The following is a 13,646-nucleotide window of genomic DNA, read 5'->3' as shown; positions in this document are numbered from 1 at the left end:
CCAAGTTGCTCCTTTACACCTGCCAGGGGGAGTTTCCCTGGTTGGACGTAGCGCGTGGAAGGAACACGTTATTCCAACCAGTTCCTTTCCCCTCCATCAGGCGCCCCGGCTGGCCAGAGGGAGGCAGTTTAGAGACCAGGATTACTGCATGTTTTTTTGTGAGGGTACATACCCTAGGGGACACAGAACATGCAAACTCCACACAGAAAGGCCCTTTCGCCAACCCCGCCTCGGGTATGGGCACTGATGACGCGGAGGAGGAAACACGCCGCCAGCACCCACAGCGACCCGAGCGGGAATCGAACCCAGGACCTTCTAGCTGTGAGGCGACAGCACTACCAACTGTGCCACCGTGCCCCGGCCTGATAGTGTTTCACCATAATGACTAAGAATGTTCTGTTTGGAAAAACAAGGGACTCATGCAAATTCCAAGAGATTAGATTTACAATTTCTGCATTGAGCCACCTCTTCATGCCATGTTTGTGCAAGAGGAAGTCCGGGTACATCCAAAGTACCTTTCACATCCAATTAAAACAGAGGAGCGGCAGTGGCTCAGGGGTAGAGTGGCTGGATGGTAACCGCAAGGTTGCCAGTTCTAACCCGGGCTCCCCCAGAGTTAGTGTCGAAGTGTCCTTGAGCAAGACACTGAACCCCTAATTGCTCCTGATGTGCTGGTTGGTGCCTTGCATGGTTTCTGCCGCCATCGGTGTGTGAATGTGTGTGTGAATGGGTGAATGTAATGCACAATCTCTGTAAAGCATAGATAACTAGAAAAAGTGCCCTTCTGGGCACAGGTCTCCACCAGGAGGATAGGAGTGTGTGTGTGATGTTTGGCAAAATGTTTAGGAGCAATATAAACGTCACGTGTGTGACGCGGCTTGGCCTGTTGTAGTGCCACCATGAGGCTGATTTGAAAACTGTCAAGTGGCATTTCTTCCAAAGCCTAGTGGGAATATGCATGCATAGTTTCACCACAATCGGATGCTGCGTTGAGTAGTTGTGGCGATTTGTACAAAACGGATACAAAGCGGGCTACTCCTGAAAAGTTTAGAAGCCAATCGTAGCCAATGAGGGTGGATTATGAGAAATCAAACAAACCCGTCTTGATCACATGACTATGAAGAGCATGTGTACCGATTTGCGTGAAATTTGGATAAAATCTGAAGGAGTAATATTAGAAAATATGTTTTACATATGTCGGCCTCCTGGTGGCGCTATAAAGAGCAGATGTGAAAAATTCCAGGCAAAGGTTTTTCCTTGGCCTCTAGGGAGTTGGCATACAAAGTTATCCACAGATCCTTGCAGTTAGAGGTAAAAACACTTTTCGGCCACTTATAGCGCCACCATGAGGCTGAGTTGAAAATGTTCATGTGGCATTTCTTCCTCGGCCTAGTGGGAATGTGCGTGCACAATTTCACGGAAATCACACGATGTGTTCATGATTTGCAGCATTTTGTTTGAAACTGAGCACTCCTGCGCACTTTGGAAGCCAATCTTAGCCAATCAGGATGGAGTCTGAGAAATCTGAAAGACCGGTTTCGTTGAATGGCTCTAGACAGACTGTGTACCAATTTGCGTGATGTTTGGACAAAATCTGTAGGTGTACTGTCCAAAAACTTGTTTTGCACAAAGCGGCCTCCTGGTGGCGCTATAACAGGCCGTTATGGACATTTTGGGGCAGAGTTTCATCGTTGGCATCCAGGGAGTGTGTGGCATCGACCGGGTTAACGGTGCCGGAGATTAGCTGTTCACAGACGGAAGGACGGACGGACACACACACACACGGACGGACGGAGTGCAAAACATACTCTCTCCCATGCCTTCGGCCTGGTGGAGACAAAAATGCACCATTTATTTATTTACATTTAGAGGACAGCCTTTCGCATCGCGTGTTGACAAGGACATATGATAACTGATTCAAACCCTATCAGTATGCAACTAGAACAGCACTGAGTTCACAGAAGGGGACACTGAAGTCCTCAGATTCACACTTACCTTGTATATGAGGAGCCTGTGAGAATAGAGGCCAGGGATGGATGGGTATGTCACCTGAAATGTCAGTTCATCCTGGGTGTCTAATCAACAGGGGAAGAATCCTGTAGATCTAAAAGAAAAAACATGTTAATCATATTGTGTGTTTGTGTTTTGAGTCTGGTCTGAAGAAGAGATGTGGTATTTGCCTCCTCGGGAGGAACGTGGTGCGTTTATATAAAAACTGCTAAATGCCCTGAACCTCATACAGATGTTTATTCTGTACTAGCCCTTACCCGTTGTGAAATACTTGAAATACAGTACCCCCTGTGGCCGCAGGGGGTACTGCGCCCTGGGTGCGTTTTCGCATTTTTTATTCACTAATAAATTCATTATTAATTTATAATTTGTTAAATTGGGAAAAAAGGCTTCGTTAAGACCTCCATATTATTATGGTTAATGCCTGTGTGAAAAGTGGGAGCGATTGGTGCAGGCAGTGAGGAGATACGGCAGTCACAGTAACACACATGCAGACAGACAGACAGACAGACAAACAGACAGACATTCAGACAGACGTTGGCTTTATTATAGTATGATGATATATGATATGATATATGATATGATATGATGAGTGGTAAACAGTGTTCTCAGCAGACATGGACTGAAGGAAGGGGTCAGTGGAGTTAGATACGTTGATACAGCAGACATGGACTGAAGGAAGGGGTCAGTGGAGTTACATGGACTGAAGGAAGGGGTCAGTGGAGTTACATGGACTGAAGGAAGGGGTCAGTGGAGTTACATGGACTGAAGGAAGGGGTCAGTGGAGTTACATGGACTGAAGGAAGGGGTCAGTGGAGTTACATGGACTGAAGGAAGGGGTCAGTGGAGTTACATGGACTGAAGGAAGGGGTCAGTGGAGTTACATGGACTGAAGGAAGGGGTCAGTGGAGTTACATGGACTGAAGGAAGGGGTCAGTGGAGTTAGATACGTTGATACAGCAGACATGGACTGAAGGAAGGGGTCAGTGGAGTTAGATACGTTGATACAGCAGCTGAAAGTGCTTTTCCCTCAGCCTGGTACCCAGTGGTTTGTTCTACAGTATAGAATTTAAGTAGTATGCCGTACCAAAGTTGTTGTTTTAAAACATATGTTCTGTTAACCATTGTGTCCATTGACCACGGCGACGCACCATGTCACACAGGGAATAATGATGGACTCTGGGGGGGGGGAAAGCTAAGATTACAGCACTGCTGGTACCCCTATACTTCTGTTACTAGCTGGGGCTGGGGCGACTGTGGCTCAAGAGGTAGAGCAGGTCGTCCAATGATCCATGGGTCGGCGGTTCGAATCCCGGCTCCTCCTGTCTACATGTCGAAGTGTCCTTGGGCAAGACACTGAACCCCAAATTGCTCCCGATGTGCTGGTTGGTACCTTGCATGGCTTCCGCCGCAATCGGTGTATGAATGTGTGTGTGTGAATGGGTGAATGTAATGCACAATCTATGTAAAGCGCCTTGGATAAAGGCGCTATATAAATGCACCATTTACCATTTAGCTGTCCTGCCCAGAGTTGTACCATATCAACATGAAGGCACTGGTATTGACTTTAGGGCTTGAGTTCACGGTGAGGCCTTTAGGAGGGCCATTCAAGCCTCAAGCGGAGCCTGCGGCACCACCAAGGGCAAGGTGGAGCCTGCGTAACCGTTGCGGCTCGAGAATCCACCATTCCTGAATAAAGTGCCTGGTGCTGGGAGTCTGGTGCAACGCACAGGGGCTGGACCTGGTGAGAGCAGGAGTGGACCTGGTGAGACGTAGGAGGGGCCCGGACAGGAGTCAGCCCACAGAGCCTAGTCCTTCCACGCGCCAGAATGGTACCTCCCAGTCCCAGCAGAGTAGTTCAGGAGGAACGGATTGTGTGGCCCTGGTTTTTCCCTAATGGGACTGATCGAGGGTAGCTACTGGGACGTAAGTCGGGACTTGATCACCCCGGCTGGGTCACCTGAGTGAGGGGTATGATGTTGGGAGACCCGAAACCCAGATGACCTTGGGATACATCAATGAGGATAAGTCCCAGGTGCATCCATGTATTTTGTTTTAGGCATTCAACGTTTTGGAACTCTTGGGCCAACTCTTAACCTGTGATTATTTATAACCAAACTTTATTTGTCCCGGAGGGCAATTGGTTTTGTAATTTATTTGTATTATAACAAAAGGTGATGAATTTTATGCAGGTGTTTTTCAAATTTACCTCAATTGCTCCTGAACAGTGCTTGTGTAAAAGGTGGTCTGTTCAGTGTTTTGAATATCAGCAAATCCATTATCCATCCTGTTGCTGTAAACTCAACATTGACTCAGACGTCCTTCATCATCACGTCATTCATGTGACAGACATGACAGAAACCACACAATTTTTAGTATTCAATTCAAATTTTATGTGCAGCACTTCAAAAGCAATGTAGCACGATTACATGGGTTCGCATGCATTCGTTAGTTGTAAAAAAAAAATTATAACTTTTCCACTTTCTTAACAAACTGGACTAAGTCATTAGCCAGCAGTTGTGGCTCCTCAAAGGCAGCAAAGTGTCCTCCTCTGGACAAGTACGAGTAGGAGCAGATGTTCCGGTACCTCATTTCTGCCCATGAACGAGGACAGTGCATCAACTCCTCGGGGAAGGCGGCCAGTCCTGTGGGAACAAATATCCCAGTCCTAAGAAAGGAAACAAAGCCATTAGTCTTTCTGCAAATGCCATTATTTAACATTTTGACCTGAGATCAGATTCTAAAAATGTCTTCTACATCCTGACAGTTTTCTGAAAAAGCTATGTTTCTATGTCAGTCGTTCTTCGATTTTTCAAAAATAGCAGACCTACAAGCTCGTAGCGTGCCACTCGGTGGCACGCTATGAGCTTGTAGATCTGCTATTTTTCAATAGCTAAAGCATAACATAATGCTAACACCAAAAGGGGTTCCCGCCCAAAATGGGTTAACAAAACTGAGGTAACCATTGTAGAATTGATTGAAATTTTAATTTCCCAGTATGTACAATGGGTACATTTCAAATGAAAGCACAAAGAAACTGCTAAACTGGTGGACTAAACCAAACCATGATAAAGCACTAAGACTTGTTTACAACAGGATCCACCATTTTTCAAATGATCATAACATTTAAAGATATACATTTCTATAAGACAGGAAATCATATAAAGAAAGTAAAAGGGGAAAAACATGTACAGTTACTACAGTATGGGGACAAAGGGGTGGGGGGATCTCCAGAAGGGACTCACATGTCTTAATGGCTGTTGGTAGGGCATTCTACATTTTAGTGGCATAGGAGCAAAATGTATTTAATCCCTTGTTTGAGCCAAATCTGGGTTGCATGTGGTTTGTTGAACTCCCTCTGGTGTAGAGTGTGGACTTTGACATTAACCCATTTTGGGGCGGGAACCCCTTTTGGTGTTAGCATTATGTTATGCTTTAACTATTGAAAAATAGCAGATCTACAAGCTCATAGCGTGCCACCGAGTGGCGCGCTACGAGCTTGTAGGTCTGCTATTTTTGAAAAATCGAAGAACGACTGACATAGAAACATAGCTTTTTCAGAAAACTGTCAGGATTTAGAAGATTTTTTTAGAATCTGATCTCAGGTCAAAATGGGTTAAGGAAGTATTTAGACAGGTACATGGGTAATTATCTTGGTGTAGTGAATCTTGTGCACCAGACCCATTGCAAGATGCTGTACTCTGTCGTCAACCCTAAAGCCATTCCAGCCTATCAAAATGGGCAGGGGTGAAGTGGGTTCGTGGAGTGAGGCCAAGTAGTGGCCTGTCCAGTTTGGTCTGAATATAGGCACCTTGAATCCACTCTGTCTTCAATGTTAGTCTTCAGGTTCTCTTTGTAGAAGCGCATGGAGGACACCATGGAGCCCGTGGTCCAGTAGATCATGACGTTGGTCAAAAGATCATCCAGGCTGAACTTCCTGCAGAAAGAAAATCAAGTTAACCCATTTTGACCTGAGATCAGATTCTAAAAATGTCTTCTACATCCTGACAGTTTTCTGAAAAAGCTATGTTTCTATGTCAGTCGTTCAGTTTTTCAAAAATAGCAGACCTACAAGCTCGTAGCGCGCCACTCGGTGGCGCGCTATGAGCTTGTAGATCTGCTATTTTTCAATAGCTAAAGCATAACATAATGCTAACACCAAAAGGGGTTCCCGCCTCACTGTACTACCAGCAATGACCACGGTGCATGAGAGAAACTACAGTATTCTTCTTCCTTGCAATAAAAAGCTATGCTTACTAGTATATGAATTACATTTTCAATGTGTTTATTATTTCCAATGTGTTTATTATTTTCAGGTATGCACGTGACATCATCATACCAGGAAGTTATGCGGGAATGTCTGAGTGGCAAAAAAACTACTTTCTTGCCTTGACACTAAGTCCATACATCCAAACATAAAAGTCATATCTGATTCTATTAAACAACCTTAAACTCACTCACTTTATGCATGCGCATACCCTCTATTATCAAGATTGTTTTGACATGAAAATATAGCAACACAATGCGATACTAAAATAGATTATGCACGTCTCTTCCACGTAATATTATACAGTACATAGAGCAGTGTCTTTCTACCTCTCCAATCCTCCATCCTCCAGGTTTCTATTCTTGAGGTCAGTCCAGGTAGAGAACTTTTCCAGAATGTAGGCCGCCAAGCCAACAGGAGAGTCATTCACTCCACAGCCTGTATACATGATTAAAGTGACAATAAGAGTGATGTACTCAAGTCAACAAATGAAAACTAAACAACATTGTAAAAATCACACCCGTGTGAACTGAGTGGTGTAAGGTCTTATATAGACTGATCAGCTGTGGTCTGACGTAATGTCTGACGTAATGAAATCACACCCGTGTGAACTGGGCGACCATAGCAACCGTGCTAATTTTTTGAGCACGGACAGACAGACAGACAGACTAACAAAGCCAGTTGTAGGAGTGGTTTACACCACTCAAAAAGGACATTAACAATACACAGCATCCGATACAACTATCCCTTGTGCTTTTAAACTGGGGCTGAACACCGTCCTAAACAGGAACCTAAGAAGTAGGAGTGTGTGAGAACTGAGAAGTCGTGTCATTATGACCATCAACTTCACAAGACCCTGTCTGTCTCTGTGTCCGTCTCTCTCTGTCTGTCTGTCTGTCTGTCTGTTTCTGTGTCCGTCTCTCTCTGTCTGTCTGTCTGTCTGTCTCTGTGTCCGTCTCTCTCCGTCTCTCTGTCTGTCTCTGTGTCCGTCTCTCTCTGTCTGTCTGTCTGTCTGTCTGTCTGTCTCTGTGTCCGTCTCTCTCTGTCTGTCTGTCTGTCTGTCTGTCTGTCTGTTTCTGTGTCCGTCTCTCTGTCTGTCTGTCTGTTTCTGTGTCCGTCTCTCTCTGTCTGTCTGTCTGTCTGTTTCTGTGTCCGTCTCTCTCTGTCTGTCTGTCTGTCTGTCTCTGTGTCCGTCTCTCTCCGTCTGTCTGTCTGTCTCTGTGTCCGTCTCTCTCTGTCTGTCTGTCTGTCTGTCTCTGTGTCCGTCTCTCTCTGTCTGTCTGTCTGTTTCTGTGTCCGTCTCTCTGTCTGTCTGTCTGTTTCTGTGTCCGTCTCTCTCTGTCTGTCTGTCTGTCTGTCTGTCTCTGTGTCCGTCTCTCTCTGTCTGTCTGTCTGTCTGTCTGTCTGTCTGTTTCTGTGTCCGTCTCTCTCTGTCTGTCTGTCTGTTTCTGTGTCCGTCTCTCTCTGTCTGTCTGTCTCTGTGTCCGTCTCTCTCTGTCTGTCTGTCTCTGTGTCCGTCTCTGTCTGTCTGTCTGTTTCTGTGTCCGTCTCTGTCTGTCTGTCTGTCTGTCTCTGTGTCCGTCTCTCTCTGTCTGTTTGTCTGTCTGTCTGTCTGTCTGTCTGTGTCCGTCTCTCTGTCTGTCTGTCTGTCTCTGTGTCCGTCTCTCTGTCTGTCTGTCTCTGTGTCCGTCTGTCTGTCTGTCTGTCTGTCCGTCTGTCTGTCTGTCTGTCTGTCTGTCTGTCTGTCTCTCTCTGTCTGTCTGTCTGTCTCTGTGTCCGTCTCTCTCTGTCTGTCTGTCTCTGTGTCCGTCTGTCTCTGTGTCCGTCTGTCTCTCTCTCTCTGTCTGTCTGTCTGTGTGTCTCTCCCTCCCTCCATTTCCCATCTTTACTCGTTCTAATCAAAAACTTTAACCCCTCTTTTAATGAATGTAAGGGAGAATAGGAAATATGAAATGACCATGTATTATTTTATTTACTTTTTAGTTTTAAGCCTTTCATTATTCCATTTTGTCATGCTGTTCTATGGTAACTCTTTACTGGTTGCATGTACTGTAAGCCTTCTAGCAGGGGTGTTTTCTTCTTCATGGGACCCCTGCCATGGGACCCCTGCCATGGGACCCCTGCCATGGGCATTGCTTGGTAGAGAAAGGTATAAACTATAAAGAAACTGGGAAAATATACTGTATGAGGGGGACCTCTTTTTAGAGCGCTTTAGCACAGCACAGAAGCGTAAAGAGTTAGCTCAGGGTGCAGGCCCTCTTTGGCTTTGGGGACAAGAAAGACATTGAAGAAAACATTTTATGCTGTTGATTCAACAAATAAGCTTGATTTTGAATCAGCTTCACCTCGACTGGATGTATATTTGCCATCACAACTGCCATTACCAAGCGCTCAACAATGAAATAGAAGTTATTTTGACTAAATGAACAGTTATGGTGATTGCCTACATTTGTTCATAATGTTCTCACTTCTCCCCGTGTCCCCTAGGGTAGGTACCCTCACATGTTCTCCCCGTGTCCCCTAGGGTAGGTACCCTCACATGTTCTCCCCGTGTCCCCTAGGGTAGGTACCCTCACATGTTCTCCCCGTGTCCCCTAGGGTAGGTACCCTCACATGTTCTCCCCGTGTCCCCTAGGGTAGGTACCCTCACAAAAAACATGCAGTAATCCTGGTCTCTAAACTGCCTCCCCCTGGCCAGCCGGGGCGCCTGATGGAGGGGAAAGGAACTGGTTGGAATAACGTGTTCCTTCCACGCGCTACATCCAACCAGGGAAACTCCCCCCTGTCAGGTGTAAAGGAGCAACTTGGACACTCAGGCATGAAGGAAGCATGAGTTCAAGTCCGTTGCTCTCCCCATGTCCCCCATATGGGGACTAGGTTGGCGGAGGGTGTGTAGAGCCCAGGATCACATTAGATAATTGACACAGGGGTGAAAAATGGGTTACAAAATCGTGGAATAAAACAAATTATATATAAAAAAGAAAGTTCACTCTGGTGGGTGTTCTCACCAGCTGTGTCTGGCTTAGTGGCCTGTATATGAAAGTAGCCTGTTTCCCTCAGGATCTCATAGACATTCTTCTCCATGAAAGGGAACAGGCGACGGACGTCTTCACGAGTTAAGCCCACCAGACAGGGCACGTAGCGGCCAAACAGGATGGACATGAGCATTTTGAAACCTCTCTGTGCAGAAATCATGTTCAGATGGAGACCTTTCACACACCTAAAAAAACAATAAGAGTAGACTGTAATAAAACTAGAAATACATAAGGTTTTGGAGGACAGTTTTATCAATGTGGATCAATGGTGAAGCTTGATGTAATTCTCTATTCAGACTCTCCTACAGTGCAACAATGGGGATAGGTTCTGCTATGTTTTGTTTTTACGATGCAGGCAATGTTTCACAATAGCCGCAATTTGCAACACTATTGTTTTTATAATAGGATGAATCTAGAGTTGCAATACCATCAAGTATTCAAGCCCATTCATCCAAATTGCATTTGCGATCTGCATCATCTGCTTGTATTAAACAGCGTTAAATTTACCAACGTTGCAGCTGTAGGGCAAACTTGGATCTGCAAAGCTTTTATTTCATATAAAAATCCACGGTAGACATATTATGAGAATATGAGCTACTTTCTGTCAAGAAACTCTGTGCAGGTGATTCTTTTTCTAAGTGTTGGAAGCGCTCGAAGTGACTGAACGGCCCTGCGTACCACCTGTACCGCCTGTACCGCCTTTCGAATTTGCACATAATGCAGGAGGCAGCTAACCTGACTCCGCCAGATGGGGCAGCAGAGAGTACACTGGGTTCCCCCCTCCTGCTCCCATCTGGGAACTCTCAGGCAGACTTGATGCCCGGCCACAAAACGGCCTGGCCAATCAGCAGCAGCTAGAAGCTAGAAGCTGCTGCTAGAAGCTGCTAGAAGCTGCTGCTGATTGGCCAGGCCGTTTTGTGGCAGCACGACCCGCCAATAAAAACAAGTGCTTCCAACACTTAGAAAAAGAATCACCTGCACAGAGTTTCTTGACAGAAAGTAGCTCATATTCTCATAACATGTCTACCGTGGATTTTTATATGAAATAAAAGCTTTGCAGTTTGAAAGGATAATTCAACCTTGCCCTACAGCTGCAATGTTGGTGAGTTTAATGTTCAATACAAGCAGAACGCAAATGCTATTTGGATGAATGGGCTATCACTGGATGGTATTTCAACTCTAGATTAATCCCATTATAAAACAAACCTAGTGTTGTAAGTTTCACAATATGACTAAGAATGTCACAATGTTCTGTTTGGAATGAGTGACTACAGCAAATTCCAATGCAATTATTAGATTCAGGACTTTCGTTTTGACTCAATTCTTACTGCGGCTTCATCTGCGCCATGTTTGTGGTGATGAGGGAGCCCCAATCCCCACCCTGCAGGTAGAACTGTGAGAAACCCAGACGCTCCATCAGTGTCAGGAAGATTCTTGCAGCAGCAAGACTGTCAAAGTCTGGGGAGACACAAGGGGTCAAATCCAGGAATATGACCTTGTTCTTGCTTAAATCTACCTATGTTGTTGACATTACCTTGTTTGTGAGGGGCCTCTGAAAAGCCATAGCCAGGGATGGATGGACATATCACCTCAAATGCCAGGTCGTCCTGGGTATCCGTCAGCAGGGGAAGAATCCTGTAGAACTCAAAAAATGAGCCAGGCCAGCCGTGGACAAGCATGAGAGGGAGAACCCTCTGACCCTCGCTTCGAGGTGGTCGAACATGGATGAAATGTATGTCCAATCCTGAGGAAAAGCAATGAGGAGAAAGTGACAAATGTACAGTAGGATATATGATATTAGCCTATATACGATCAGGGCTTTACCCATTTAGGCCTGACGTCGAAAAACTATATCAGTGGTTCTCAATATTCTCAATACGTTGTTCCAGGGACCCCCCAGAAGCAAAGATTTGAGTTAAAAACTGAAACTCTGAAAGAATATATATTCAAAGATTTGAGGCACATTTTCACGATTTTTCAAAAATAGCAGACCTACAAGTTCATATGAGCTTGTAGATCTGCTATTTTTCAATAGCTAACGTATAACATAATGCTTGCAACACCAACAGGGGTTCCCGCCCAAAATGGGTTAACAGGTCAGTTGTCAACCAGGGCTTACCTTCAATGTTGGTTTTGAAGTGTGGGTACTTGTTAAGGACCACAACCTGTTTTTTCCAGTCAAACTGATTCCTCCAATAAGAAACTACTTTCTTGAGGTAGGAGGAATTGAAGCCATACTGGAAGCAGGCATTTTCCAAAGGATCTGTGTAGCGGGTTCTGTCAATACGTTCATGAAGGTCCTACAGAAAATAATATACATGTGATTGATTGATTGATTGAAGTATTTATTAACAGTTTGCAGAATTACAGTACATTTCAAGCACAACTCAATACAAAAACTGTTAACGGTGGACGACACCATAAAGCATTACACTTGTTTACAATAGGGTCCACCATTTTCAATTAATCAGAACATTTTAGAGACTACAAATATACACATCTATATAGTCAAACACAGGAAATAATCATAAGAGGTAAAAAAGGGGAAAAAACAGTGAGTGCATGTGAATGCTACGCATGATGAATCATCATTGATTCATAATTCATTGATTAATAAAAAATAATCAAATATAAATGCAACAAACTGAATTACCGTAATCTCATCATCTGAAGTTTGCACTTCAAATGAGTAGATTTTATGATCTTCTATTTGGGGGTTTTCGCCTGCTCCCCACCAACCTTCCCCAACGGGGATGGTTCTGACTTCTCTTTTCTTGTTCAGCAGACTATATGCCAGGATCAGCCCACCTGCCACAGCTGAACCTATTACAACTTGCTGTTGAGCAGGCTCCAAGTTGCAGAAAGCTTGTCTACATTTTTTTTTAAATCAACGAGAAAGAAACTTTCACTGAAACAATGCAGTGGTTGTGTGTTAGATAATATGCAAATAATCTGAGGGATTGATTCATTCGGATTTTCATTGATTTGATTGATTGAAATATGTATTAACAGTTTGCAGAATTACAGTACATTTCAAACACAAACTCAATACAAAGACTGTTAACTGTGAGTGGACGACCCAATTAAGCATTACACTGGTTTACAAGAGTGTCCACCTTGTTCAATTCATCAAAACATTTAGAGACGTACAAATAGACACTTCTGTATAGACAAAGAACATAACAGGAATTCATCATAAAGGAGGTAAAAAAGGGAAAAGAAACATATACAGTGAGGGGAAAGGGAGGGGGGGGGGGATTGTGCGTAGATATAGCCATGGTTCACATGACTGCTCGTACTTCTAATCATGACAGTCATGTTTCAAGGCTAGTGTAGATAATGTGCAAATAATCTGAGGGATTGATTCATTCGGATTTGCGTGAATAGGGAAACCGGGAAACTTACTTAAAAATAACAAGTCTCTCCATGTTGTTATGCTCGGAGGCTTCATAACTTCTCACCTGGGCTGGGCTGGAAGAGTAGGTGAAAATGTTTCAAAATAATCAATATCACACACAACCCAGAACGCTGTTCGTGATGAAAGAAAGCACAGCAGCAAACTACTGTATGGTATTATGTAATATTCACTGGACCTTGTCCTTGGTGCCCGCCTGGCTGTGCTGTACTTTGGAATGGAGGAACTAGTAGGCCTACTAACTGTCAAACGAATACCTGCGGTGCGTAACTATGGCGCAAACAAAACGTAAACAAACATGTTACCTCACGTCACCTGTGGAAGAATTTGCCTGATTTCTAATTACGGGTCAGTGCTCAGATCCGGTCTAGAGCCCGCCTACTACACCCACGTCATTTCCATGCACATCTATACACTGTTTCCGTGTCCGCTCTAGACCGGATCTATGGCCTGCAAAGTGAATGGATTCCTCCAATCCAATCCAACTTTATTTATAGAGCACATTTAAAAACAACAGAGTTGACCAAAGTGCTTTACATAACATAACACAAAACACAAATAAAAGTGCACAAAATCGTCAAAAACACATTATAGAGATACAAATATACAACAGGGTGGAGAAAAACAAAACAAACAGTAAAACAAAAAAATAAATAAAAAATATCTCACTCTGTGGTAAAAGCTTGGGAATAAAAAAGTGTTTTAAAACGGGATTTAAAAATAGGGATAGAGGATTCCTCGTATAGATCCCAGTCTATTCTCGCGTAGCCAGGCAACAGTCCGTTAACGCGAGACTAATCCCAGTCTAACAAACGTGTGACTTGTTGTTGTTATGACTGGCTTCCTAAATTCCTCCATCCTCGGTGGTGGTCCCACCCATACTCTATGGTCCCACCCCTAAACAGAGAAGGCTGTGACG

The 13,646-nt window shown here is 44.3% G+C and overlaps 2 protein-coding genes across 4 annotated transcripts in view; one reads left to right on the top strand and one right to left on the bottom strand.

Annotated features, from left to right (window-relative positions):
• Positions 1 to 13,646, top strand: part of cst3 (cystatin C (amyloid angiopathy and cerebral hemorrhage)) — a 46,818-nt gene that overhangs the window by 30,102 nt on the left and 3,070 nt on the right. The window lies entirely within an intron of this gene.
• ephx5 (epoxide hydrolase 5) lies at positions 4,386 to 13,522 on the bottom strand. 3 transcript variants are annotated; one of them, XM_079512035.1, is made up of 10 exons: positions 13,397 to 13,522; positions 12,718 to 12,783; positions 11,966 to 12,182; positions 11,432 to 11,612; positions 10,847 to 11,056; positions 10,641 to 10,770; positions 9,286 to 9,497; positions 6,607 to 6,715; positions 5,822 to 5,947; positions 4,386 to 4,678 (listed from the first exon to the last, which is right to left on the bottom strand). In XM_079512035.1, the coding sequence occupies exons 2-10, from the start codon at positions 12,738 to 12,740 to the stop codon at positions 4,477 to 4,479; spliced, it is 1,410 nt and encodes a 469-aa protein (XP_079368161.1). In that variant the 5' UTR covers positions 12,741 to 12,783; positions 13,397 to 13,522; the 3' UTR covers positions 4,386 to 4,476. The 3 variants fall into 3 exon arrangements, with proteins under 3 accessions (XP_079368161.1, XP_079368159.1, XP_079368160.1); XM_079512033.1 differs by lacking the exon at positions 13,397 to 13,522 and adding an exon at positions 12,906 to 13,044; XM_079512034.1 differs by lacking the exon at positions 13,397 to 13,522 and having other exon boundaries at positions 12,718 to 12,875.

The sequence above is a fragment of the Electrona antarctica genome (genome assembly GCF_951216825.1).
Source record: "Electrona antarctica genome assembly, chromosome: 10".
NCBI classification, from domain to species: domain Eukaryota; kingdom Metazoa; phylum Chordata; class Actinopteri; order Myctophiformes; family Myctophidae; genus Electrona; species Electrona antarctica.
Note: the sequence above shows the minus strand (reverse complement) of the source record. Positions and strands in the feature narration are given on the sequence as shown.

Bases quoted from the DNA above. Each gene is read 5' to 3' on its own strand.
- ephx5 (XM_079512035.1), bottom strand. From the start codon at position 12,740: ATGGAGAGACTTGTTATTTTTAA. The intron at 12,183-12,717 runs GTAAGTTTCCCG...AAAAAAATGTAG, and splicing joins GAGAGACTTGTTATTTTTAA to ACAAGCTTTCTGCAACTTGG. The intron at 9,498-10,640 runs GTAAGAATTGAG...TTGTTTTTTTAG, and splicing joins ATGGCGCAGATGAAGCCGCA to GTGTGTGAAAGGTCTCCATC.